Source organism: Propithecus coquereli, unplaced genomic scaffold (genome assembly GCF_000956105.1).
Source record: "Propithecus coquereli isolate 6110/MARCELLA unplaced genomic scaffold, Pcoq_1.0 Scaffold239, whole genome shotgun sequence".
Lineage (NCBI taxonomy): Eukaryota > Metazoa > Chordata > Mammalia > Primates > Indriidae > Propithecus > Propithecus coquereli.
Window position 1 is genome coordinate 260012 of NW_012147941.1, and position 26087 is coordinate 286098.

The 26087-nt window shown below is 47.5% G+C and overlaps 1 protein-coding gene across 1 annotated transcript in view; it reads left to right on the forward strand.

Annotated features, from left to right (window-relative positions):
* Positions 1–4847: 4847 nt before the first annotated feature.
* Positions 4848–26087, forward strand: part of MECR (mitochondrial trans-2-enoyl-CoA reductase) — a 29798-nt gene continuing 8558 nt past the window's right edge. The window contains exons 1-4 of the mRNA XM_012645972.1: positions 4848–5064; positions 17162–17259; positions 17694–17825; positions 24746–24889. Of these exons, the coding sequence (XP_012501426.1) occupies positions 4889–5064; positions 17162–17259; positions 17694–17825; positions 24746–24889 (550 nt within the window). The 5' untranslated portion in view covers positions 4848–4888. The remainder of the gene's footprint in view (positions 5065–17161; positions 17260–17693; positions 17826–24745; positions 24890–26087) is intronic.

Consider the following 26087-nt stretch of genomic DNA (forward strand, 5'->3'; position numbering starts at 1 on the left):
GCAGCAGCACCAAGATTTGAATCAAGGTTGTCTGGCTTGAATTGAATAGGGGCTGAGACCTGGAAAGCCATTCATTCAACAAATACTTCTAAGATACTGATTCAATTATTTGACAATTACTAAGTTGGGTGAGCTGGCTCACCCCTATAATCCCAGTAGTTTGGGAGGCCCAAGTGGGACAATAACTTGAGACCAGGAGTTTGACATCAGCCTGGTCAACATTAGCCAGACCTCATCTCTACAAAAATAAGAAAAATTAACCAGGTGTCCTAACTACTCAGAAGGCTGAGGCAAGAGGAAGGCTTGAGCCCAGGAGTTGGAAGCTGCAGTGAACTATGATTGCACCACTGCACTCTAGCCTGAGCAACAGAGCAAGACTCTGTCTCAATAAAAAAAATACACACACACACACACACACGCACACACATATATATTACTATAGGCCAGGTGGCGATACAAAACAGACAAAAAATCAGACAGGGTGGCTCACGCCTGTAATCCTAGTACCTTGGGAAGCCAAGGCAGGAGGATTGCTTAAGGCCAGGAGTTCAGAATAGCCTGCACGAGAACAAGACCCCACCTCTACAAAAAAACAGAAAAATTAGCCGGATGCGGTGGTGCACACCTGTAGTCCCAGCTACTTGGGAGGCTGAGACAGGAGAATCACTTGAGCCCAGGAGTCTGAGGTTGCTGTGAGCTAGGCTGACGCCACTGCACTCTAGCCCGGGCAACAGAGTGAGACTCAAAAAAAAAAAAATCCCTGCCCTCAGGGAGCTTACATTCCAGTGGGAAGACAAAAACGATAAATAACAACAATAACAAAAAGCAAATCCTCTGGTTTATATCCCTTATCACTGTCTCATACGCCAGAGAATTTAGGGGGGGAAAACCGTGAGGGGGAGAGGGAGTGTTGCTGTTTTAAACAGAGAACCTGCTATATGACGTATTCTTGTCCCCACCTCTAGAAATGAGCTCCCTTAGGGACCTTAGGGAAGGACTTCGTCTTGTATCCCATTGCCTGGTATCTGGCATGCAGTTGGTGCTCAAAAAATATTGAAAGAATGAATGAATATAGACATCGTCCTCGCCTTCATGAAGCTTACTATCTAGCAGGTGACATGTCCATAAACATATAATCACAATCTTCAACAAGTGCACTCTGAAGGACATGGGTAGTGTGCTAAGATGGAGCATGTGGGGGAGGGGTGTCTACTTTAGATAAGGTGGTCCAAGAGGGCTTCACTGAGGAAGTGACATGGTGACATTTGAGCTGAGACCTGATGTATGAGAAGGAGCCAGCCTCATGCAATTCGGTGGGGAGGAACATTGCAGGGAGAGGGGACAGCCTGTACAAAGGCAGGAGCTGGTGGCTTTGAGGAGCCACAAGGAGGCCAGGGCGACTGAATGGAACCAGCTGCGGGGAGAGGGAGCCAGGTGCAGCTGGAGAGGTGGGCAGGGACTGCAGGTCACACAAGAAACTAGGGGCAAGGAAGGGGCTTTGAGTTAAAGCCTAAGAGCAACGGGAAGCCATTGGAGCATGAGGCAGAAGAGTAATAAGTTCTGATCTCTGATATGTTTAAAGTCCCCCAAGCAGCTGAGTGGAAAACAGATTGCAGAAGCAGGGACCCCCACAGGCAGAGGGGTCAGACAGAGCCTGGGAGTTCAAGGTGTATCTAGGCCCTCCCTGGGCCCTGCCTGCACTCCCAGCTGGCCTCACACAGAGGTTGGCACACCCAGAAGCTGCCCTGGGGCTGAGGAGGCAGAGCTGAGGGTTCCTTGGCTCCTGGGCTCCTCTCTCATGATTGCTGATGAGCGCCAGGCTGAGGTGGGGAAGGGGGCCAAAGGACAGAGAGCAGGCAAGGACCAGAGGCAGAGAATTAAACATAGAGGCAGTCACAGGAGGAGAGAGACAGAAGCAAGAAAAGAGTGATGAGGGAGAAACCAAGGTAGACAGATGCTGGAGCAGGCATGAGCCAGAGGGGGCCACCCAGATAAAAGGAGAGAAAACTGGTGAACAGAACAAACCACCAAGGCTGCTATTTGCAAAGGACTCTTGAGGGAGCCTCATGACAGGAGTTTACCACTAGTCCCATTTTATGGATGTGGAAACTGAGGCTCAGAGAACATAAAACACTTGCCCAAGGTCACACAACTAGTAAATAGCAGACTCAGGACTTGAACTCAGGTCTGACTGATTCCACATCCCTTTACTCTTTGTGCAGGGAAAGATGGCAGAAACTGCTATGGAGGGAGAAAGAGAGTGCGAGCAACAGGTGGACAGGTGAAAAGAGAACATTCTGTCTTACTTCAAAAAGACCACAAACTTCTATAATCCTTGAGAAGGAAGGAAGAAGGAAAGTCCTGGCCAGGAGTGACCAGCCCAAATCTAGGGAAAAGGAGATGACACCACAGACAGTGCCAGGCCATGAGGAAATTCAATTCCCTGCAACTCATGGAATATTTATGACACCTCCCCTGTGCCAGGCCTCATATTGAGTGCTGGCGTCATGGAGATGAACCAAACACGGCTCCACTCCTGCCTGGAGGGGGAAGTGGGCACATAAATAACTAAGAGACCATGTGCTAAAGGCCATAACACCAGTCCAGAGAAAACACAAAGGCAGCAGCAGTTTACTCAACATAGGGGATTGGGAAACAACATCAAAGAAATGATATCTGAACCTGGAGTTTCCCAGGTGAGGTAAGGCAAGGAAGAGCATTTTAGGCAGAAGGAACAGCCTGAATAAAGGCACAAGACAAAGAAGTGCTGGGAAAGGTGGGTATCAGATGTGGTTGGATCATAGGCTATGCACAGTCCAACAGTAGAAGATAAAGCTGGAAATACAGGGTGGGAGTCAGAGTGCAAAGGGTCTTGAATGCAAGGCCAGGAAAATTGGACTTGAGCCCTTCAATCGGTGGCTCTCAAACGATGCCCCTGGGGGAACCCAGATGGCCTGGACTCTAAGTGAGGGCTATTGAGATGCACAGGGGAGCAAAGTCCAGCCCTGAGGAGGAAGGCTTGCTGGATGATTCTTTAGGCTTCCTGGCTGGGCTGCCCAAGAATTCAGAAGAGCCAATTTGGTGGAGAAGATACTGTCAGCAGCTCAATGTTACCTAGTAAATCTTACAACTTTGGGGGCTTATTTTGTACCTCTCAGCACAAGTAGGCCTGTGTGTCATTGTGAAAATAGATGAGTAAAACTGGTTATTGTGTGTGTGTGCATGCACATGTGTATGCTTGCACATAACTGTGGGACCATGTCCTTCCCCCACCATGAGACACTAACTTTCTCTAATAATAAAAACAAGTACAAATATGTATTGAGCACCTACTGACCCAGACCCTAGTCTGTGTTGTATGTGATGTTTCTCATTTAATCTTCACAATAACCCCCTGATAATATTTCTCAAATGCTTCCATGTACCAAGTATTATACTAAATGCTTCAAGTGAATAATAGTTTGCTTGATCCTCACAACCTAGAAACATAACTATTATTCCCTCAATTTTAAGCATAAGGAAATGGAGACACAGAGAGGCCAAGAGACTTGTCCAAAATCAAATGACTGGAAAATGGCAGAGCCAGGACTCAAAGCCAGGTGTGCCGGAGTCCAGCTCCCACACCCTTAATGACAGTACTTTGCTGTGCTCTCTTCCTGAGAGGAAAAGCTCTGACATGGCAAGCACTGGGTCAGTAAAATCGGACAAAGGAACTCTTCCTTATCCTTCAAAGCCCTGGCTCAGTGTCTTTCAAAGCTTGTTGCGTGGGCCACCTGCATCGGAATATTCTTGGGAGCTTGTAAGAATGTAGATTCCTGGAACCCCCACCCCACAAGATTCTAATTCAGTAGGTCTGAGATGGGACCTTGGATTATTTTTATGCACACAGAAGATTTTGAGTCACAGGGCTCCTACAGCACCTCCTCCAAAATCCCCGGCCCTCACCCCCACCCCCACGCCAGAGCACCTCTCTTCTTCAGACTACAGCAGTGCACTCTGGCATGTGCTAACGTTCAACTGGGGTTTTAGTTATTTTCATATCTTCCCTATACCAAAAATAAGATCTAGCTTCTTTACAGGGCTACATTTTTTTACAAAGCCCTTCCAGTGTCCCACTTAATCCCTTTCTACACCGTGAGCATTATGAGAGGGGCCCCTTCTCCTTGTGATTCCTGCCTCATATCTGAACACACTTAGCATTTTTTACAATGTATTCTCCCGTCCAAGATAACATTCTTCTATTGCTTCATCCAATTCTCACGACAATCTGGAAGGAGGTGTATTATCCCCACTGTGCCGACGAGAACACAAACTCGGAGTTTCACTTGCTCAAGGTGGCCAAGCCAAGAAGTGGCAGGGCTAGGATCTGAACCTAAGTCTTCTAACTGTACGTCCAGTACTCCTGCCTCCATATCACCGTACGTCTGCTTTACCCAGTGTGGGGAAGTAGGCTTTACCTCCCTATGCTGTTACAGGGTAGTGGGGATTAAATGAGATAATGCCTTAAAGGGCCTGGCTCAGACAGCATTCAATAATTGGTGGAAGAAGGAGAAACTCAGTCCAGGGGAGAGTAAATGACTTTACCCAAATCAAACAGCAAACTACAAGCTGTAGACACAGCTTTAGGCCAGTCCCATACTCTCCTTGTTGGGAGAGCTGCTTTGGCGGCCTCGCAAGCCCGGCACCTCCCTCAAGTCCCTCCGCTGCCCAACCCCAGCCCCCCTCGCTGTCTCCCCAGGCGCCACCGCGTGGGCAGCAAAGGAAAGAAACGGCCCTTTAAAAGGAGCATGGGGCGTGGTCACGCGGCGGGGCGGGGCGGGACGCAGGCGCGCGGGCGCGGGAAGATGACGTAGCCGGGGCGTCCGGCTCTGTGTTGACTGGAGGGAGCATGTGGGTCTCCGGCTCAATGTCGGGGGCGCGAACCCCGGCCAGGCTGCTGCGGGGTGTGCTCCCCACTTCGGGCCGCCATGGGCCTGCCGCCTCCTCCTACTCCGCATCCGCCGAGCCCTCCCGGGTCCGGGCGCTCGTCTATGGGCACCACGGGGATCCAGCCAAGGTCGTCGAGTAAGAGACAGCGCGGAAACCGGGAAAGGGGATTAGGGTTCCTGAAGGGGGTTAAGTCCGGCTGTGGACTGGGAGGGAGGGGCAGGGTCCGAAGAAGGAGACAAAGGATAGCAAAACCAAAACTGAAGCCCATGGCGCTTTGGGTAGCCCAGAAAGTCAGTGCTTCGAGGTAGCTGGAGACCCGACAGAGACAATTACAAGGGTAATGATAATGTCTGACATCCATTGTCGAGTATGGTGTGTCAGGCAATCCCTTTTTTAAATGGGTGCTCTCATTTAATTGTCACAACAATGTCGTGGGGTAGTTACTTGATTTATCCCCATTTTGCAGATGACAAAACTGAGGCATAAGAGAGGTAAAAACACTCACCTGAGGTCACACAGCCAGTAAGTGACACAGTCGGATTTGAATGCACGTCTGACTGACTGACCTGCCTAAGTTATTTCCCTCTATTATTTTTTGGAGGGAGTTTTCAAAATACTTTTACTCCATTACTTTACTCCATTTGTATCTTCACTTCTCAGTAAAGTAGGTCATAGATCATTGTTTCTGTTTTACAGAGGGCAGGGTACTTGTCCAAAGTGATTTGGCTAATAAGTGATTGGAACAGGGACTGGAATCCATGGCTTCTGACTCCTATCTCATGTGAATTCTCCTCCACTGCACGGTGTATGCACCTTGGCCTAGTGTTTTTGTTTGTTTGTTTGTTGGTTTGGTTTTGGCCTAGTGTTTTAAAAAGCTGTTTCAGGAGTCCACTTGCTCAAGACCTCTTGAGCACGGCTCCAGGTCAAAGAAAAAAACTGTTTTGGAGCCATACAGACCTAAGTATCTGTATTAGGTCAAATATAGGCTTAGCCTCTTAGTAACTGTTTCATGTTGGGCAAGTCACTCAACTTCTCTGAGTCCTCATTACTTTTATGATTATGCCTTCCTCCTAAAATTCTATTGAATCTTAATTCATGAGTTTTGCATGTGCCTGATAAAAGAAAAAGGACAGCTTCTCTCGTCTCCTTGTGTGGAATCCTAGTAATTTCTCTGAAGTTCAAAACATGATACTTCTGCAAAGCATTCTATTCAACCTTAGCTTCACAGCTCAGTTGCCTGTAGTGCTTTTAGAAACTACAGTATATATTCCCAGACCCCATCCCTGAGGCACTTAGTAGGCCTGGGATGACCCGGACCATCGGGTTTTTAAAGCTCTCCAGGTGACTCTGCTGCGCAGGGCACGGTTGAGAACCATTCCCTGTGGATACAGATTATCAGGCAGGTAGTAATTCTCCCTCTGCCCCAGAAGGGCAACTTTTCCCTTCTGACCCAGATCCAGGCAACTCCTTGTTTGCATATGGACTGAGGCCAGAGACAGGATTCTCTTTGTAGTCATGTCTTAGGAGGTTTAGGGTAACCACACTGTCACAGAAAGAATCAGGTGTCCTTTAAATGTCATGGTGACTGGGTATCTGGGTCAGGTTACACCAGGTAAGGTCATGGTCCTACCCAGCGTCTGAACAGAGCATTCCCCAAACTGGCATGGTTTGTGATGCTTGCATTGTGGGCCAGAGTTCTGGAAGCAGGAGGGAGGGAAAGAGGGGCAATCTGCTTGGGTCTGAGAGGTTGTAGAACTCCTCAAAATGAGGCCCCCAGGGATCTCCTGTTTTCATGTCAACGTTCTAAATGTCCCTGTTTTCATTCCTGTCAACCCCAGACATTCCAGCTGTTCTCTCCTATACTAAGCCATTTCCCCTGTCCCTCAGTTTCTTTCCCTTCCTTCCGAAATGGATCCTCTAAATAAGTATGTGGGCCTTTTTCATAAGGATTGAACTTTCAGAAGGATTGAACTGCTGATCTAAATGAAGTAAGACTGAAGAATTGCAAACATTCTAGAAATCTCAGAATTCACAACTCTGTCCCTTGTGCAGAGTTCTGGATTCTCTATCAGGTAATTCCCAAAACCCTGATGTCCTTCTCTTTCCTTTCTTTTTTCCTGAAAGTCTCTTCAGATCTTTGCCATTCTCTGGGTCTTATGATGAAAATAGCTCTCGTATGTTATATACTTGCTGGGTAGCAAGCATTGGGCTAAGTTCTCCACATATATTATGGAATTTAAGAATCACAGTAATCCGGGCCGAGCCTGGTGGCTCACGCCTGTAATCCTAGCACTCTGGGAGGCCGAGGCGGGTGGATCGCTCAAGGTCAGCAGTTTGAGACCAGCCTGAGCAAGAGCGAGACCCCATCTCTACTAAAAAATAGAAAGAAATGATCTGGACAACTAAAAATATATATATAAAAAATTAGCCGGGCATGGTGGCGCATGCCTATAGTCCCAGCTACTCGGAAGGCTGAGGCAGTAGGATCGCTTAAGCCCAGGAGTTTGAGGTTGCTGTGAGCTAGGCTGACGCCACGGCACTCTAGCCCAGGCAACAGAGTGAGACTCTGTCTCAAAAAAAAAAAAAAAAAAAATCACAGCAATCCAGTTTGATCATTGTTATTCCCATTTTACAAGTAAGGAAACTGAGGCTCAAGAAGATTTGAAAGGCATTTGTCCAAGATCATACAACTTGGATGCCCCTTCTTTATTAAAAGTTCTTGATACAGGGCTGGGATTAGTGGCTTACATCTGTAATCCCAGCACTTTGGGAGGCCAAGGCCGGAGGATCACTTGAGGCCAGGAGTTTGAGACCAGCCTGGGTAACATAGCAAGACCTTGTCTCTACAAAAAATTTAAAAATTCCAGGCATAGTGGTATATGTCTGTGGTCCTTGCTACTTGGGAGGCTCGTTGCTTGAGCCCAGGAGTTGGAGGTTGCAGTGAGCTATGATCGTGCCACTGCACTCCAGCCTGGGCAACAGAGCAAGATATGTCTCAAAAATATAAATAAAAGCTTTGATATAGACAGAGGCCTGAAGAAACAATAACAATGATCTCAAATGTTTTTTGAGAATAAGATGGAATTGAAAATTGAGAATAAGGTCAGAAGAGAAGGTGAACTGATAGGTCATTCAGGCAACCCCAAGTTTCTACTCTGTAGGAAGGGCAGCAACCCCCTGGGGAAGATAGAAGAAATATTCCCATGTCTCCTCTCCTTTTCAGGATCCTGAAGTTTTAGTAAAACAGCATCCTGATCATCATGACTTTCTTACCTGCCTGCTACTAGTACAAAATGAAACTAAGCCGGAAAACCCATAGACACGTACTCATTCTGAGTTAAGCCAGATGAAATCTGGGGGAGCAGGTGGTGGGGACCCAGGCTGTGCAGATAGCAGGGCACTGTTTAGTCTCAGGGGATTTCTTTTTATAGTTGACGTTAGTGTTTAAAACCAAACACTCTGTGCAGATGACCGGGTTTTTAAACCAGAATTATCATACTTTGGGAAAAAAATAGCATTTTGATTTGGTGCTCTGTTGAGAGCTCTTTATTATGCCCAAGAATGAAGGGATTGGGAACAGAACTCATTGATTTGGTAAGTTAGCCAGACTCTATTCTTTTAGGGCTTACTAAAGCGCAAGCACTGAGGATGCAGAGATGAATGAATTGTGGTCATTGCCCTCAGGGAACTCACAGTCTAGTCCAGGAGTTGGGCCACCACAGTCCAGGGGGTGAGTGCTGTGATGGGATCTATTCAGAATTCTATGGACACCAGAAGAGGGGTACCTAACCCCCTTGGGCTGGACATAAAATGCTTTCTCTGAAGACAGGAAGTCTAAGTTGAGTCCCCCAGGAGGTTGGTGAGCAGTATGTGAGGAGAGAAAAGGTAGAAATGTTCTAAGCAGAAGAACCTGCATATGCAGAGACCCAGAAAGAAGAGAAAACATGGTGTGTCTGATCAGCTATTGTGTGCTCGGTATGTAGTCTTGTGAGAGAGGTATCCGCTGAAACCAGCTCAGAGGGAATTATCCTGAGGTCACAGGATTCAAACCCAAGCAGATCCCACAACCTGTAACACTCATACACTACCTTCCGTCTGGACTTCACAGTAGCCTGTGGAGTTTAGGGCCAAGCCCTCCTACCCTGGTTTCTTCTTTCTTGCCTCTGAAGGTGGAATTTGACAGGCATGCCTCCAAGGAATTGCACAGTAGACTGGGATTTTCCCTCTGCCCAGAGTGTGTGGGAGGGGTCTGCCACTCGGTGTCACTCCAAGTTGTCATTATTGTCTTACCCTCTCCTAGCAGCTCCTGCAGCTCTCTGGTATGGTTCCTGGCCTTTCCACCCTGGGTGAGGGGGAAGGGTCCTCATTTTAGAGAAGGAAAAGCAGAGATGACACAAGGTTAGACAGTGGCTCGGATGTTTCACTGGAGACCAACCTCAAGAGAACTGGCCTGGGTTCCAGTCCCACCTCTGCCACTGATTATGGTAGTGAGGAAATCACTGCAGTCTACATTCTCTACAGTTACTCCCTGAGGAAATAAAGGGGTGACCAAGATCAGCAGTGGTAGACTCGGGCATGCATGCTGACTGCCTCTTCCGTGCCACTGACAGACCTTCACAGCTCCCTTTTCTGTACACCTGAGAACCTACCTACCTCTTTACCCCATTCTCTCAAACAGCACTGCTCCTGCCAGGACAAGATGAGGCCTCGGCATCCTTCTCCACGTAAGACTGCAGCCGTGGAAACTGTTATTAGACGTGAATCCTCTTTGCTCCATCCATTGTCCAGCTCCAGCAAGTCTATGAAAGTGAAGCAGGCATCAGACTGCCTGCTTGCCAGTGGTTGCTCCAGCAACCTGCAGGGAGCAATGGTGTGGTGTGAAATCTGGGTCCTGGACACAAGATTTCACCAAGGATTCACTTAGCCCTCCGTTGGTTACATAATCAACAGCTCCCCAGCCTCTAGCCATACAGGGGCTGCGTGGCCATGGTTTTACCTGTCAAAGAGACAAAAGTCTCAGTGACTTGGGAGGCTGAGGCAGGAGGATTGCTTGAGGCCAGGAGTTTGAGACTATCCTGGGCAACATAGCAAGACCCCATCTCTAAAAGAATAATAAGAAAAATTAGCCAGGCATGGTGGCACACACCTGTAGTCCCAGCTACCTGGGAGGCTGATGTGGGAGGATCGCTTAAGCCCAGGAGTTTGAGGCTGCAGTGAGCCATGATGGCATCACTGCACTCCAGCCTGGATGACAAAGGGAGACATCCCTCCTCCAAAAAAAAGAGAGACAGGCAGCTGCAGGCAGGGACTCTGCCCCCTGCTGTGGGCCAGACTTGCTCTCTGGAGCTACAGAGTTGATCTTTAGCAAACTGAGCGACAAATTCTGCAGCTCCCTTCAAATGGAGCTTCCCTTGGTGTCAGCAGATGTAGAATGTTGTGGGGCTTGCCAGCTTTCTAATAATCTTACTTGAAGGGAGGTAGGGATAGGGTTTCTTTGCCAACTCTGAGTAGAAACTTCCAGAAGTTGCCCTAAGTCTCTGATTCCCGTCAGTTCAAAACGATTATGCTAAAGGGCCAAAAGATGAGTCCTGAATGGCGGGAGGGCAGGACTCCTTCCAGGCAGGGAAGCCAGAAGAGGCACAGGAAGACAGGTGGGTATGCCTGGCACAGCAAGTGACATGGAACAAAAGACCTTTGCTCAGGGAGAGGAGCTCTCCCTGTGAGCCCAGGGGTCCTTTAGACCCCCACAAGCTGCGGCCACCAGCACTCCCTGCTGGGGCTGAGGCCTCACAAGCTGGGAGCTGAGGAACTTCATTCCCTCACCATGCCCAGTCTGCCCTGCTTATTCATTAGTCAAATACCAGAGCGACGGACCCAGCACACCAGGCATTTCACCAAATTATAGAAGGCAGCTTGTTGGTGACTATCGGGACTGCAGACAGACTGGGGAGAGCCACATAAGGTGTCAGTTACCTTCACCAGTGCCCTGTGATGAGATAAACACTCCTGGCTCTCTGCTGAGCAGATGAGAAAGTGTCTAGCCAGTGACAATCTCTCCCGGCCTGTTCTTGCTGCTGAAAATGACATTGACCGTTTTAGGTGATTGAGTAGAAGATGAAAGATAAGTACAAATGATTGCTAATTAAATGTGGAACTCGGGACAGATACCATACCAGAGCTAGCTAATGCCCACCTTACACAGCAAATATAACTGAGCTAGCCCTCAGGGTACTGGCCTCTTTTTTCCCCCTCTCAAAAGGCCCTTTATTCTGCCTGCTTTTGTCTCCCTTGTACTTCATATGGCATCACAGGTGTACAGCCTCGGCCTCAAAGGAGCCATTGTGACCTTATCCAGACTGGGATCTGTTGATTGAAGACAGTGGCATCCCTCTGAGTTGCGTGGCGCCGTTACGCTCACAGGGGAAGGATGTGAACGGTACGGGGGAAGCAACTTGAGATCTAGCCAGGCTGTGTTTGGGTGTCCCATTTGTAGTCCGCAACACAGCCTCTGTTTCCTTTGGTGAGTTTAAAAAAAAAGGAACAGGGAAGAAATTGCTGTCATTACACTAGAGGTTTAACTCCTGGAACTCATACTCCCATTTTCCCTCCTGTCTTAGCGGAATGGTATCCTTGACGACACTGTTAGAACTGTCTGTGGGAACAGCAGTGTCTGTGATATTGATGGCATTCCATGGGGTAGGCTGGGGCTGGTCTCCCTGGTGAGACGCAGCTGGACCAACACACCAGCCTCCACCCCTGGGCTTGCAGCACGTGTCGGGCCTGTGCTTGCAGCTTCAACTTCCCATCTCCTAGGCCCCTGTCCCTGTTTGGCCCTTCCTGATTTCCTTCCCTCCCACTTTTGTAAATCTCAACTGGCACAGAGCAGCTAGCCTCCCCAGAAGACAAAGAAGAGAAGTGGGAGCAGTTTGTAGCCCAGCGCATCATCTCTCAAATGCTTTTGGGGGCAGGATGTGCTGTGAAAACACTATATTGTTCCCAGCCTGGATTAAATCCGAAAAGCTCTGATTACACAAGCCACATAGGAGTTTCTTCACTCAAGGACTTCTCCAAGCCTTTATGACTAATGTGCAGCCAGAATCTTAGAAAGGGGGTTTACTAGGCAGCATTTCCCCAATATATGGGATCCCAGGGAATACCTAATAATATCTCCAAGAAGAATTCAACAAACATAATGTAGCAGATGCCAGCATGGTGTTCAGCAGCGTGAGCTTCGGAGTCTAGCCTAAGATCAAGACTTGCCACTTGCTCTTGAGCAAGTTACTTAACTTCCCTGAGCCTCAGTTTCCTCTTCTTTAAATTGGGGTGATAATACCCTCCACACAGGCATTTTGAGGACTGAATGACATCACATATATAAAATGATAAGTATAATTGGAGCTCAGTAAGCAGTCGATATTAGTTGCCCAGCTAAATAACCCAGAATAAGCTTTCTCCTCTCCTAGACCACACCCACACACAGCTGACTCAGTAGCTCTTTATGTCCAGCCTTGAGTACCCTCTGCTCCATGTCCATACTGTAGGTCACCTGCATCCACACTCCAAATCTCCTCTTCCTTCCTATCTCAACATTCAGTTGTCCAAGCCAAATACCTGAGAGCCATCAAAGACTTCCCCGCCCTCCTGCCACATGGAGTTGATCACCAAGTGACATCAGCATCACAAGAGACTCCAGGTTATCGAATCTTTCTCTCCATTCCATGGCTCTGATCCAGACCACACCTGTTGCCTGGCCTACTGTCAGGTCAGATTTTCTGCCATTCCCTCCAGCAGGAAAGCCTTCCATTCTCCTTCAGTCCACCCAGTAAATGCTTGTTTATTCTTCAAGCCGAACTAAGGTATCATTTCTTCCAAAGACCCTTTTCTAACCATCTATTTCCTTCTTCCCATGAGGCTTGACACTCTCAGCCAACTTTAGCACCACGAAGCTGCCTCTGTTATAGCTCTTCTCCTGGTGTTTCCACATATGGGTTCCCAGACCATCAAGCTCCTGGGCAGGGGATTTTATTTTCTTTACTTTTTTAGAGACAGGGTCTCACTATGTTGCCCAGGCTGGAGTGCAGGTGGCTCTTCACAGGTGTGATCACAGCACACTACAGCCTCAAACTCCTGGGCTTGAATGATTCATCTTCCTCAGCCTCCCACAGGCACTCTCCACTGGTCCTGGCTTTATTCATCTTTAAACCCCTCGGCATAGTATCTGGCACTTGGACTGTCAATAAATATTTGTTGAATTAAATTTACTTGAATTTTCCAAAAAGTTGCTGTCTTCCTTTCAGTGACTCAGTGATTCTTTTCAGAGGTATAGCCAGCTGATTGCTTCAGAGGTTTCTTTGCATATTCCTACCACTGATAACAGCTGCCATTTCTTCAGTGTCTGCTGTGTATTGGGTACTATCATAAATGCTGTATGTACATTAACTTATTTAGTCCTGTGAGCTGGGTTCTAGTGTTATTCCATTTTACAGAGGAGTATTCTGAGACTTATCTAGCTGATGAATGACCAAGGTAGGATTCAAACCCAGGGCTGCCTCTCTCACTCCAAATCCACTCTCTACCTATCTGTGAACCAAGATCCACCTGTATTCTTATCTCAACCATGGTCATGATTTTTAAGAAGTGCAATCTTAGTGCACATTTGATCTGTATGCCTAAACAGAACCCTCTTTTAAGGATAATCTCCATTTTTATTTTAGCCCATGTGTCAGAGATATTTTCCTAAACAGCCCAGAACCAAGAAGAGCAAGTACAAATAGCTAAGTCCCTTTGGTTTGAGCCCCTCCCCTGATTCCCTAAACAACTGGCACTTTTATGCCACATTTTCTCACTAGAGAGAAAAGTTTAATCCCAGACATTTGCTCAACACTGAGTTAAGACTAAGAGTTCTCTGCCCTCCACGAGTTCGCAGTCTCAGCAGTGAGATCGCATGCATGCACATACACGCGCACGTTCTGACTATGAAACTAGGTGGTAAGTAAAAAGAGCACTGAGTTCAGAGTCTGAAAGACCTGAATCCAAATCCAAATTCCTATCTACGGTCCCAAAATCCAGAAGGCTCTGAAAACTCAGTTTTCCATCACTCATTTGGAGGTAAAATCTGATCTAACATAAGGTTTTTATACGGTCTTTATTCATCTCAGTGTGAATATTCCTACATTTTGCTGCAGAAACGTTAATGTGTCTGGTTAGAGGTTGTTGCCCCAGCTCCAACTGGGAGTATAGATAATACATGGTCCTGCACCGTGGAGTATGTCTGGCACCAAGAGTTTTGGAAAAGGGATGTGAACCTAAGTCTTGTCCTCGTCATCTGAAAAAAATGTGAAAAGGCTTCATAAAATAAAAAATAAAAACCTCATGTGAGATGGTCTTAAATAGTTAGGATGTGTAATTCTGTATGATGGGGGCACTGAGCAAGTGATTTTTTTTTCAAGACCAGGAAGAAGGTTTAAACACGTCTCAGGGGAAGTAAAATTTGAGCTGGGTCTTGAAGGGTGAATTGAATTTCTCACTTCACGGAGAAGCTATGGAAAAGAAGTTCTGGGCTGAAGGAAGAGCATACAGAAATTGTGCAGAAAAAATGTCTTTAAGCAGCTTGAGCACATGGACTTTATCAGCTTACAGAAAAACTGACTATCTGTCAAATGCAGGAGAGAAGCAGTGCGGATAATATAAAGGGCAGCTAGTTTAAAATCCATTTGCTCTAGGCAGGATTTTTCTTTGGAATTCAGACTTGTACATACATTCACAGAGAAACATCACTGTCCAGCTGACGCCTCCCTGCTTAGTCTGACGCGGAGGCCGTGGTGCCCGTTAGTGTCCCTTCCTCTCCCTGTAAGGCTGGTGCACCAGGCCGGGCCGGTGCTCTCATTTCACTGCCCTCTGCTTGGTCCCCTGTCACCCCCTTACCAGCTGGTTTCTCTAGCATCAGATGCCAGGTTCAAATCAGATTAGCCACTTAACTACTTTTAATGGCCTTGAGCGAGTTATTTACCTGTTCTGTGCCTTCATTCCTTAGCTGTAAAAGCAGAACAGTAGCATGCAAGCTATTGTAGTAGGGTGAAAGCTGGCACATGAAGCACTTAGCAGGATGCCTGACTGGTAAGCGCTCCATAAACAGTGGTTATCACTATGACAAGGACTCCCCCTCCTCCAGCTATGTATAAATACATACATTCCTTAGTACCTAATCTTATTTTTAAAAGCCCATTTTTTATTCTTTCTGCCCCTTTGTCATCACCTCCTTCCGAGTTAACCATTTTCTGTGGAGTTTGTCTGTTGGTTTTTGCTACTGTATCTCAATCATGGTAAGACACGGCCTCCCTTTGACCACAGTCCAGCATGGGGATTCCCAGCTTGGGGTCCCCAGATCCTCAGGGTTCTTGTAGGTAGCTGGGAGAATTTCCAAACTAATTTAAGGATGGCAGTGTAGAGCAATGTAAATAAGAGCACTGACTTTCAAATGAGATAAGCCCTGCCACTTATTAGCTACCTTACCCTGTGTAAGTTTCACAATCTCTAGGAGCCTGTTTCCTGCTTGATAGTATGGGGATGTTCATACTTTCCTCACGTAAGTGTTATGTCTTAAATTAGATCATGTATGTAAAGCCCTTAGCACAGGACCTGGTGTATAATAAATACCTCATAAGTTCCTGTCTCCATTATTACTATTACTGTGGTTTCTTGAAAATCACACGTCTTTATTTTTTTTCGAGACAGAGTCTCACTCCGTTGCCGGGGCTAGAGTGCAGTGGCTTCATCCTAGCTCACTGCAACCTCAAACTCCTGGGCTCAAGCCATCCTCCTGCCTCAGGCTAATTTTTTTCTATTTTTAGTAGAGATGGGGTCTCATTCTTGTTCAGGCTGGTTGCTCAGGCTGGTCTCCAACTCCTGAGCTCAAGCAATCCTCTGGCCTCAGCCTCCCAGAGTGCTGGGATTACAGTCATGAGCCACCACGCCTGTCCGAAAATCACACTTTTACCCTAGGATCAAGCCTCAGGTATAATTCAAAGGTAGGATTCCTGCAGGAAGTGGGTGGGATTACATCAGCTTAGTGTGGTGATGCTGTTACCTTATGCTAAAAAGCTCTGGTTGGCAGTTATGTGTGTCTTTGGTAAGTAAAAATGATAAGAATTATTACTAAGTGCATTTGGGCAGACAGAAGCATTGCAAACATGAAGTCTTAGAGGTGTGGAGAAAGAAAAGGAGCCTCTGGTGATTAAAAAGTCATAGGACCCATGAGTCTAGTACACCAATCAGTGCTATCTGGTTGGCAGGTCTCCTTGTCTTAAAAAAACTTTTTTTAATAACAAAAGTAACACATGGACATTATCATTAAGCCTCAAAGACCCTCTGGCAGGTTTTGCCCATTAAGCAAAGTTTTAGTGGGATAAAGACTTTGGTACCATGATGTCCAAGCCCCTCAAAGGGAGTTACCACAGACTGCACATGGGAAAAGCTCGTGGAAGGGATCAAGTCCAAACCACCCCCTCCTCCATTTTACAAATTGAGAAACAGGCCTAGAGCAGAGCAGAGACTTGGCAGCAGTGGCCCAGCTGTCCTGTGGTGGAGCTTTATACCCAAGACCTGTAGCTCTCTGCCCAGCGTTCTTTCTGGCAGACAAGGGTTCTCCAGGAGGGACGTCACTCGGGGTGAATCACAGCCACCCAGGTGTTCTTTCTGAACTGTGTAGGCCATCTCTCCATTTCCCCACCCTCTCCACGAGTAATGGAAATGTTTCCTCTCCCCATATGTGTTAGGGGCAACAAAAACCAAACAGGTGGAGGACAGCGGGCTAGCCTGGGTCTCAGCGTTGCCTGTTCATAAGAGCTACTGGGGTGCCCTCATCTGGAGGTTCTGGTTCAGGTCAGAGTGGAACTTGAGAGTCTCTATGAGTGAGCACGCTTAGTGATTATTACAACCAAGCAAGTTTTGGGAAACACAAGGCTAATCCAGGCCAGCAGAGGTTTCCTGTCCCAGAGTATGCAGCGGGGTTGAGAGGCCACTAGGGATTATCCACCAGCAGTTAGCGAGAGAGTCAACCTGTATCCTCTGCTAATTTTCTGTAGCACCTCTCTTTTATACCAGAGCCCTAATTCCTGGGCACACATGGCAGCTCAAAAATGCTGCCTGACCTACTTTGGGGAGATGATTTGAGTGAAAGACGCCCAGTCTGGCCTGGGTGACATTAACATCTCTCTTTTGGCTTTGTGCTTAGACTGAAGAACCTGGAGCTAGCTGCTGTGGGAGGATCAGACGTCCGTGTGAAGATGCTGGCGGCCCCTATCAATCCATCTGACATAAATATGATCCAAGGTAACCTTGGTCTCTGTGGCTTATGTTAATTGGCTTTTTTGCTCAGCTGCCACCTCGTTTTCATTCCTCCTCAGGTGTGGGTGTGAAATTCCTGTGATTAGCAACAGCTGTTCTCCAGATGAGCTGTCTGCAGACTGTGTCAGCCCTCCCTGGCCTCCCTTCTCTGGAATATGAGGCTTTTTGAGAGTTAGGAAGATTGCAGTGGGGAATAAGCCAACCATTGTGAAGTGCCTGCGACATGCTGGGCTCATTTTGTATGTTATCTGATCCCCGTAGTCACCATGAACACGGAAGAGTATTATCCCCCTATACAGACAAGGAAGCTAAGGCTCCAGGTTGGTTAGGCAGACAGCTAGTCACAGGCAGAGTCCAAACTCCGTGCTCTTTCACTGCCCAGACTTCACTGGCTGACCCTTTATGCTCTTCGCCCTCAGGAAACTACGGCCTCCTTCCCAAGCTGCCTGCTGTTGGAGGGAACGAAGGTGTCGGACAGGTGGTGGCCGTGGGCAGCAAGGTAACTAGGTTGAAGCCAGGAGACTGGGTGATTCCAGCAAATGCCGGTTTGGGTGAGTTTCTCCAGGTGTCAGCAGCCTTTTCATTTTTCCAGATTCTATTTCACCCACTCTGTAGACGTCCACTCATTGGCTCAGTGTAACTAAGCGGTGCAGGTTTTATTTGTCTGTTTTTCCAAAGCAAGTTTGAGTTGGGTCTCTGTAAATTATAACCCAGAGGGTCCTAACACTGGACTGAACTCAGCAATGACTTATTATATGTCAAAGAAAATCCTACTCCTTAGGCTGATTTTTGCAGGGCCTCACCCCATATGGCCCTAGTCTACCTTTTGGACTTACTTTCTCCCTCATGCAATCCCCACCCATGCAATCCCCACCCTCTGCTGAGGCTACAAGGGATTTTCCACCATTTCCCAATCTCACCTTTGTGTCTTTACTCCTTTTACTTCCTCCACATGAAATGATTTTTGGCTCATCCCTATCTAACAAAATTTATGCATCAGAGGTCCAGTCCAGTGAAGCTTCCTCCATGAGGAATTTTCTGATCCTTCCCCACGACTGTTTCTCTCTCTCATACATACACATGCACACACATAGGAGCCAGAAATGCCCTCTGCTTCCTGTGAATTTGTAGCACTCCCTCTATTATTGGTTATTGGTTTAGAGATTTCTTCAATGAGATATGAACCTCCTGGATGGCAGGGACTATCTTATTTGTACTGTCTCGCCCCATATGGCAGGAATTTAGGGATATAGGGATGCAGAGAATTATAGCTCCAATCAGCGTGGGCCTGAGGAGATGGAAATGCAGGTACATCACGCCCAGAGCAAAGAAACAGAATTCTGCTCTCCTTGCTCAGCTGCCACTCCTACTGGAGGCAAGTATACGGACTTAGTAATAGGCCAGGTGTGGTAGCACATGCCTGTAATCCCAGCCTTTGGGAGGCTGAGGCAGGAGGATTGCTTGAGCCCAGGAGTTTGAGACCAATCTGCAAGAGTGAGAACTGCCTCTACAAAAAATAAAAAAATTAGCTGGACATGGTTGTGTGCGTCTGTGGTCCAGCTACTTGGGAAGCTGAGGCAGGAGGATCACTTGAGCCCAGGAGTTTGAGGTTGCAGTGAGCTGTGATGATGCCACTGCACTCTAGCCTAGGCAACAGAGTGAGACCCTATGTCAAGGAAGGAAGGAAACGTGGGAGGAAGGAGGGAGGGAGGGAAGAAAAGAAGGGGAAAAAAAGAAAAGGAAGAAGCAGTTAATTGATTTGTGGAACTGGGAAGTCTAAGAGATGGAAAGCTTCAGGTTCAGCTGGATCTAGGAACTCAGTGTAGTCAGAGCTCTTTTTCTTACTAATTCTCAGATGGGATCTCCCCATATAGTGATATAATCATAGCAACAGATATTTATTAGCCACTTTCTTTGTGCCATGCACCATTCTAAGCACTTTACATATATTAACTCAATTATTCCCACAATGTGAGGTCAATACATTACTAGTCCCATTTTGCAGATGATACAACAATAAACGTAAAGTATTAAGCAAATTGCTTGGGGTTACCCAGCCAGTAAGTGGTGGAGCTGAGATTCAAATCTACTCTGAGACATACCTCTCATAGATGGCACCAGCAGCCTGAGATTTATATTATCCTGAGATGTTCTCAGATGAGTACAAATGAGTACATCCTCCACAATCATGTCCAGCACAACCATATCCATCCACCAGAATGGCCCCGGGTGGGCCTCGAACCCATCACCTGGGAGATGGGGTTGGGCCACTCCAGTTGCTCTGATTGTCTTGCCCACCTCTGTAATATAGAGGGTGGGGCCTTGTGGTTGACAGCCCCAGAGGTTAGGTAGGAGCACTTGTAGAAAGAAAAAGATACTAGACAGAACAAAACAATAACTGGGGTCTCCTTCAAGCTCTTTTGCTTCTCTGAGATCAGGGAAGCTGTCAAGAATGGCTCTATCCTCTCCTACACCCACCTGGCAGTGAAAGAGCCCAGCCATCTGAGCAGATTGAGAGCTGCAAGAACTTACTAAGTACTGATGCCCGTGCTTTGGGCCAGTCCCTGTGCTGACTGAAGGTCACACCAAAATGGATCAGACACAGTTCCTGCCCTCAGAGTGCTCTTGGCTGGGATGGGAGGCCGGGAATAGAAAAACAACACTTAATACAATACAATATTACAAGTGCTGTAATCACAGGGTGGACACACAAAGTTGACAGTGCCTTATCTTGAGAAGCATTAGAAAAGGCTTCCCAAAGAAATAATACTTGAACTCAGTCTGGAAAACCTACTAGAAGTGCAGCCAATAGGCTAGGTGAGGAGGGGCTTCCCAGACAGGAAGCATAGCATGTGCACAGGTAAGGTGGCAAGAGAAGGCACAGCACCGTCAGAGACAGGTAGCTCAGTGTGACTGGGTCGTGGGTGTTAGTGGGAGAGGCGAGATGGAGCTGGAGAGGTCAGCGGAGGCTGGGACATGGAGAGCCTGCATCCACAGGCAGAGGGGTCCCGATAGAGAGTTCAGGAGAGGAATGATTTGATCAGATTTGTGCGATGCAGAGACTGGTCGGGAAAGGCAGAGTGTGGAGGCAGGAAGCCAGTGAGGAGGCAGGCAAACAGTTTGGGCTTCAGATGACAAAGGTCTGAACAAGACAGTGCCCTGGGCCTGCAGAAAAGGGAGTGGATTCAAGAGCTACTAAAGTAAGACAACTTGGTAATACTTTCAGTTTGGAGAGGAGAAGAATAAAGGACGTTTGCAGGTCGTTGTATATGTGGTGGTGTTGGCCAGAACAGGGATTCCTCCCTGGAGAAAAGGTGGGTCTTTTAAGCAGCATACCAGTTGGATAGGATGAGGATTTTATAATTGTGAGGACTATAATTAACCTATTTTATTCAGTAAACATTTTGCGAGTATCTGCAAGCATGCTGGGAACTCGGGTACAGCAGTGAACAGACATGGTCTTCTCACAGAGACTGCAGTTTAGTAAGAATGGCAACCATTAAACATGTAAGTCCTCAACTGGCCAGATCTTGTTTATTTTTCATGGTACTGAGCTGCCCAGCTGTTGCTGTACCCATAGCCAGCTTTTTCCCTCATGCAGCCAGTCTCAGGGAAGGCTGGGCCAGAGAGTGTGGCCGGATTTTTGCCAACTGACTTTCTCACTGGAAAATACACTAAACCTTCCTGAGGCAGCACAGGTCAGTAGAAGGAGCACTGGCCTGGGAATCAGATACAGATTCTCCTTCCAGCTCCTCTGTATAACCTTGTTTAAGTCACAACTATTTTGAGCCTCAGTTTTTTCATCTGTGTAATGGAGCTAATAGTCACTGCCTTGCAAATCTCAACAAACTCTTCTGCAGCTCAACTGAGAGAATATATGCAGTGATCTTTGCAAATGCTCAACTTCTGTATGCAGTAGATCAATTGAAAACTTTTTTCTTAAAGGGCCAAACAGTAAGTATTTTAGGCTATGCAGGTCGTACCATCTTTGTTGTGACTACCCAACTCTGCCGTTGTAAACAGCCACAGACAATACGTAAACAAGTGAGCATGGCTGTGTTCCAATAAAACTTTATTTACAAAAACAGGTGGTAAACCAGATTTGGCCCACGGGCCATAGTTTGCTGACCCCCACATTAGATGACCCCCACATTAGATGATGGAGGTGGTTAAGGTCAGTGGCACATGAGTGAGGAATGGGTGTCCTCAGAGCTAGGGCCTGGGAATCAGGATCAATAAAAGAAAGCAACACGTGTTACACACCTACTGTGTACTAGACACAGTGATAGTCTCTGTACAAATGTCATTTAGTTTAATCTTCACACCACGACATAAGTGCTACTCTCTGTATTTCATAGATCAAGAAAACTGAAACTCAAAAAAAGTGAAGTGATAATTCAAAGTCACACTCTAGTGAGTGGCAGAGCCAGTCTCTCCAACTCCAAAGCCTAAGGGTTTCTACTTAAAACCCTGAAAGCCCTTGTCGATGACCATGGGCACTGCCCCCCTCCCACCCAGACTCTCTTGAGAAGAGGATTAGGGACTGCTAAGCCCCAGAAATCCACGTCAGGGGCTGGATTTCTATTGTCATGACATAAAGGGAATTAGAAAACATCCTTGATTTCATGCGTAGAAAGCCCTGCACCAAGCATGTGGTGCAGAGTAGAGTGCAGTAAATGTTAGCTTAGATGAATGGGAGAGACGATTGTGAAGATTTGGAGACCAAGATGGGTGAAGCCCAGAGAATGCCAAGGCACCTCCTGGATTCCAGAGGAATCCTTCAACTTCTCAGTCTCTGATTTTCTCAGCCACAGACCTACTGTGGGATTGACATAGCCCTTAATAAAGAGTGTTCCTGCCTCCCCTCCTCAGTTGCTAGTCCCTAAAGCCCACATCGTTTCCCGCCTCCTGCAGCACAATTAGTAATTGCCTAGGCTGCCCCCTACCTCCCATAGCTGGACCACATGGTGGCAGGATACTCTTAGAATCCCAGCAACTGGCTAGCGAGTGGGCATACCCAAGAGCTTCGGAAGTGTAGGCCAAGAGCCCCTGAGACACTACAGCCACTGGTCTGAGCCAAGAAGGCTCCAAGCAATTTCCCTAAGGTGATGTAGTGAGTGCATAGCGAAGCCAAGGCTGGATCCTGTCTGACTCTGAGGCCCATCATCTTCACCCCTTCGCCATACAGGATCCTGCCTGCATGAGCGTGGACCTGTCCCTCTCACCTAATCCTCACTAAATCCTGTTGCTTCTGTCTTCAAAACAAAACTTGAATCCATCTTCCTCAACCCCCCCTGCCAAAGTCCTGGTCTAGGCAGCCATCATCTCGTACCCGGACCCTTGTGAACACCTCCTGATTGGCCTCGCACTACCACCTGCCCCTCTGCACCCCACAGTCTTTTCTACCCAACAACAAAGTGATTTTTTTTTTTTTTTTTTTGAGGCAGCATCTCACTCTGTTGCCCGGCTAGAATGCAGTGGCATCATCATAGCACACTGCAACCTCAAACTCTGGGACTCAGAAGATCCTCCCACCTCAGCCTCCCAAGTAGCTGGGACTACAGGCATGTGCCACCATGCCTAACTAATTTTTTTATTTCTTGTAGAGACAGAGTCGCACTATTGCCCAGGCTGGTCTAAAACTCCTCGCCTCAAGCAATCCTCCTGCCTTGGCCTCCCAAAGTGCTAGGCTCTTGGGTACAGGCATGAGCCACTGCGCCTGGCCAGGTGATCTTAAAGCTTACATCAGATCACCCCATCCTCCTCTTAAAGATCATTAGATGCTTCCCCTTCACTAAAATAAGATCCACTCTCCTCCATACCATGACCCCTGAGCTGAGCCTTGTGTTTCCAGACTATGAGTTGTAGCCCATTAGTGAAACAAATCTAGTGGGTTGCAAACAGCATTTTTTTTTTTTACTAAAATTGAGCAGAGTAGAATAAAAAATAGAGTATATCATATATGGTAAGAGTAAATATTGTTCTATGAAACGTAGGCTTCTGTTACATGTATATTCATATATGTATATGTTAGCAATCGACATGGAACTCACGGTTACTGTGGGGCACGATCATGAAAGTCTGACATTCATCTGGCCCTGCCACGTCAGCCACATCTCAAGCCACTCTTCCCATCACTCTTTGCCCTCCCTCCCGTGTGGATTCTTCCCGTCCCATTCCTCTATCTGTCCTGCCTCCGAGTCTTTGCATACGCTTCTTCCTCGGCATGGACGGTCTGCGCGCTCTCTGAATGGTTAGCATCTCTATCCTCTCACTCTTAGCTTGTCACCCCTCAGAAGAGCCATTCTTGACTCCTATCTAAAGTAATTGTCAGCCAATTGTCCCACATAAAATAGGTGAGAATTTTAAAAAAAAGAAAGAGAAAGAGAAAGTAATTCTTGGCCAGGCATGGTGGTTCATGCCTGTAATCCCAGTGCTTTGGGAAGCTGAGGTAGGAGGATCACTTGAGCCCAGGAGTTAGAAGCTGCAGTGAGCTACAATCGTGCCACTGCACTCTAGCATGGACAACAGAATGAGACCCTGTCTCTAAAAAATAAAAATTTTAAGAAATAAGGTAATTTTCTCACTGTTACTGTCTCTTTGTAACTTATAATTACTGTATCTGCTTGCTTGTTTTCACCTGTTCTGCTCCACTAGAATGAAAGTAAGGAACACGTGTGTGGTTCAAGTGCCTGGCCAGTGTAGGCACAGGATGTAAGGGGGCAGCCCCGATACCCAGGTTCCACCTCCAAGTCTGCCTAGATCAGCCAGGTGGCTTTGGGCAAGTCACTGCCTCAGTTTCCTCCCCTGTTACATGAGGAGTTCAAACTTGATATTCGATAGGGGCCTTCCCAGTATTAACATTCTGTGATTCTTTTGTCTGGAACTAGAATGTTGGATGGAGCTTTGTGGTCATTCCTTTTCAGCTTACGGAGTTCTTTCATTTCCCATATCTCATTTGATTTGTACAACAGCTCTTGAAGGAGGCGAGTCAGGCGGTTCCTGCTGGTATCATTTACATATTAGAGTAACTTCTACTTTCATGCGTTCTTCCATAAGACCACCCAAGCCAGCCTGCCCTGGATGAGCAGAATGAGGGCTGCGCAGGGAAAGGGGGCTTTCTCAGCTTCTCTTGCCCTGGTGGTGATGCTGCCACAGTAGTTTGCCTCCAGAGTGCAGTAGTATGAGGTCATTAGCCACCTGCACTGTAAACTTAGTGAAATCTAATGGTAACTCAGAGAGGCAACCTCTTCTGAACTGCCCTTACCACAGTTTTTAATGGGAGTAACAGGCTACCTTATATAATTATCATGAGAACTCAAAGACACGAAAAGGAACTTCCATTTTTTTTTTCCTCTAAGCATTACTCAGAGTCTGCTGTCCTAGACGCCCATCCACTGAGGAGGGTGAGCTGGGGTTGGGTGTGCAGAAGGGTCCCTCCTTGTGATCCTGGGCTCATCCCCTGACTCAGGAACCTGGCGGACTGAGGCTGTGTTCAGCGAGGAAGCACTGATCGGAGTTCCAAGTGACATCCCTCTTCAGAGTGCTGCCACCCTGAGCGTCAATCCCTGCACGGCCTACAGGATGTTGGTGGACTTTGAGCAGCTGCAGCCAGGTAGGGACCTGCAAGTGGGAGAGCAGGCCCGGGTCTCCCAACTGGGGCGCAGCCCAAATCCTGACCCTGAGGCCGCGGGAACTTGCCGGTGAGGGGTCTGTGGGGGTGATGGTCCCCTAACCTGGGTGAGTGTGTTGCTGTAGCTTTCACTTGGAAAGATGTTAGCTTGGTTCCTAGAAAACATGCTGAAACCTCATGAGGAGTACGCTCTTGAAAACTGCTAAGGGGTCACATTCCCTAGAGCTTGGGATGGAATTCTGTCACTCAGCAAAAATGTGTTGAGCTGGGCTAAGCTCTAGGGACACAAAGCCAGACAAGACAGGCACAGCCTCTGTGTTTTCAGTAAAACGCTGAACTTAGTGTTAATAATCCCACTCAGCATTTACGTAGCACTTTCCAGTTCACGTAAGCGCCTTCACAGGCATTATCCCCACTGGGTGCGTTAAATCTTCAAAGCAGTGCAGTGAGGTCGCCATCACCGCTGGTTAAGAGTTCAAGCCCTAGGCAGACAACCCAGGTCTGACCTCAAGCTTCACCTTTTCCTAACTGTGAATTCACCTCTCACATCATCGGATTTTTTCCTCTGTAAAGTGGAGAATAAAGAGCCCCGAGGTTCATGGAACACTGCAACCTAGCACATAGCACAGTTCCCGGCATACAGTGCAGCTGCTTTTATTCTTCGTCCTTTTTATAAACGGGGAAGCTGAGGTCCAGAGAGGTAAACTGTTTGCATGAGGTCACTCAGTGAGTAAATGACAAAGCCAGGTGTTTTGTTGGGGCTCCCCTGAAAGCAGAGCCTGAAAGCAGGACTGGGGGCAACGTTTGGGCAGTGACCCCAGGAAGCAGGAGTGAGCCGAGTAGGGAGAGTGAGACGGATGGAGGCAGAGCCTGTGAAGGCTGGTGCTGCACTGGGCAACTATTGCTCAGTCCTGCTGGGGACCCTCTGAAGATCTTCATCGAACCTACTGCAGAATTAACCCTTAAACAACAGGAGGCTGGGCCAGTTTTCCACCGACTCTCATCCCCCATTGCTTGAGGGGTGCCCCAAGGGCCATTGACCTCCTCGGCTTCCCCTGCACACTATGCATATCTGTGAGCTGGCAGGGGCTGTAGAAATCACCCAAGCTACCTCTCTCATGCCAGTGAGGAATCTGAGGCCAAGAGCTGTTGGAGTATGATGAAATTGGGTGATCAACCA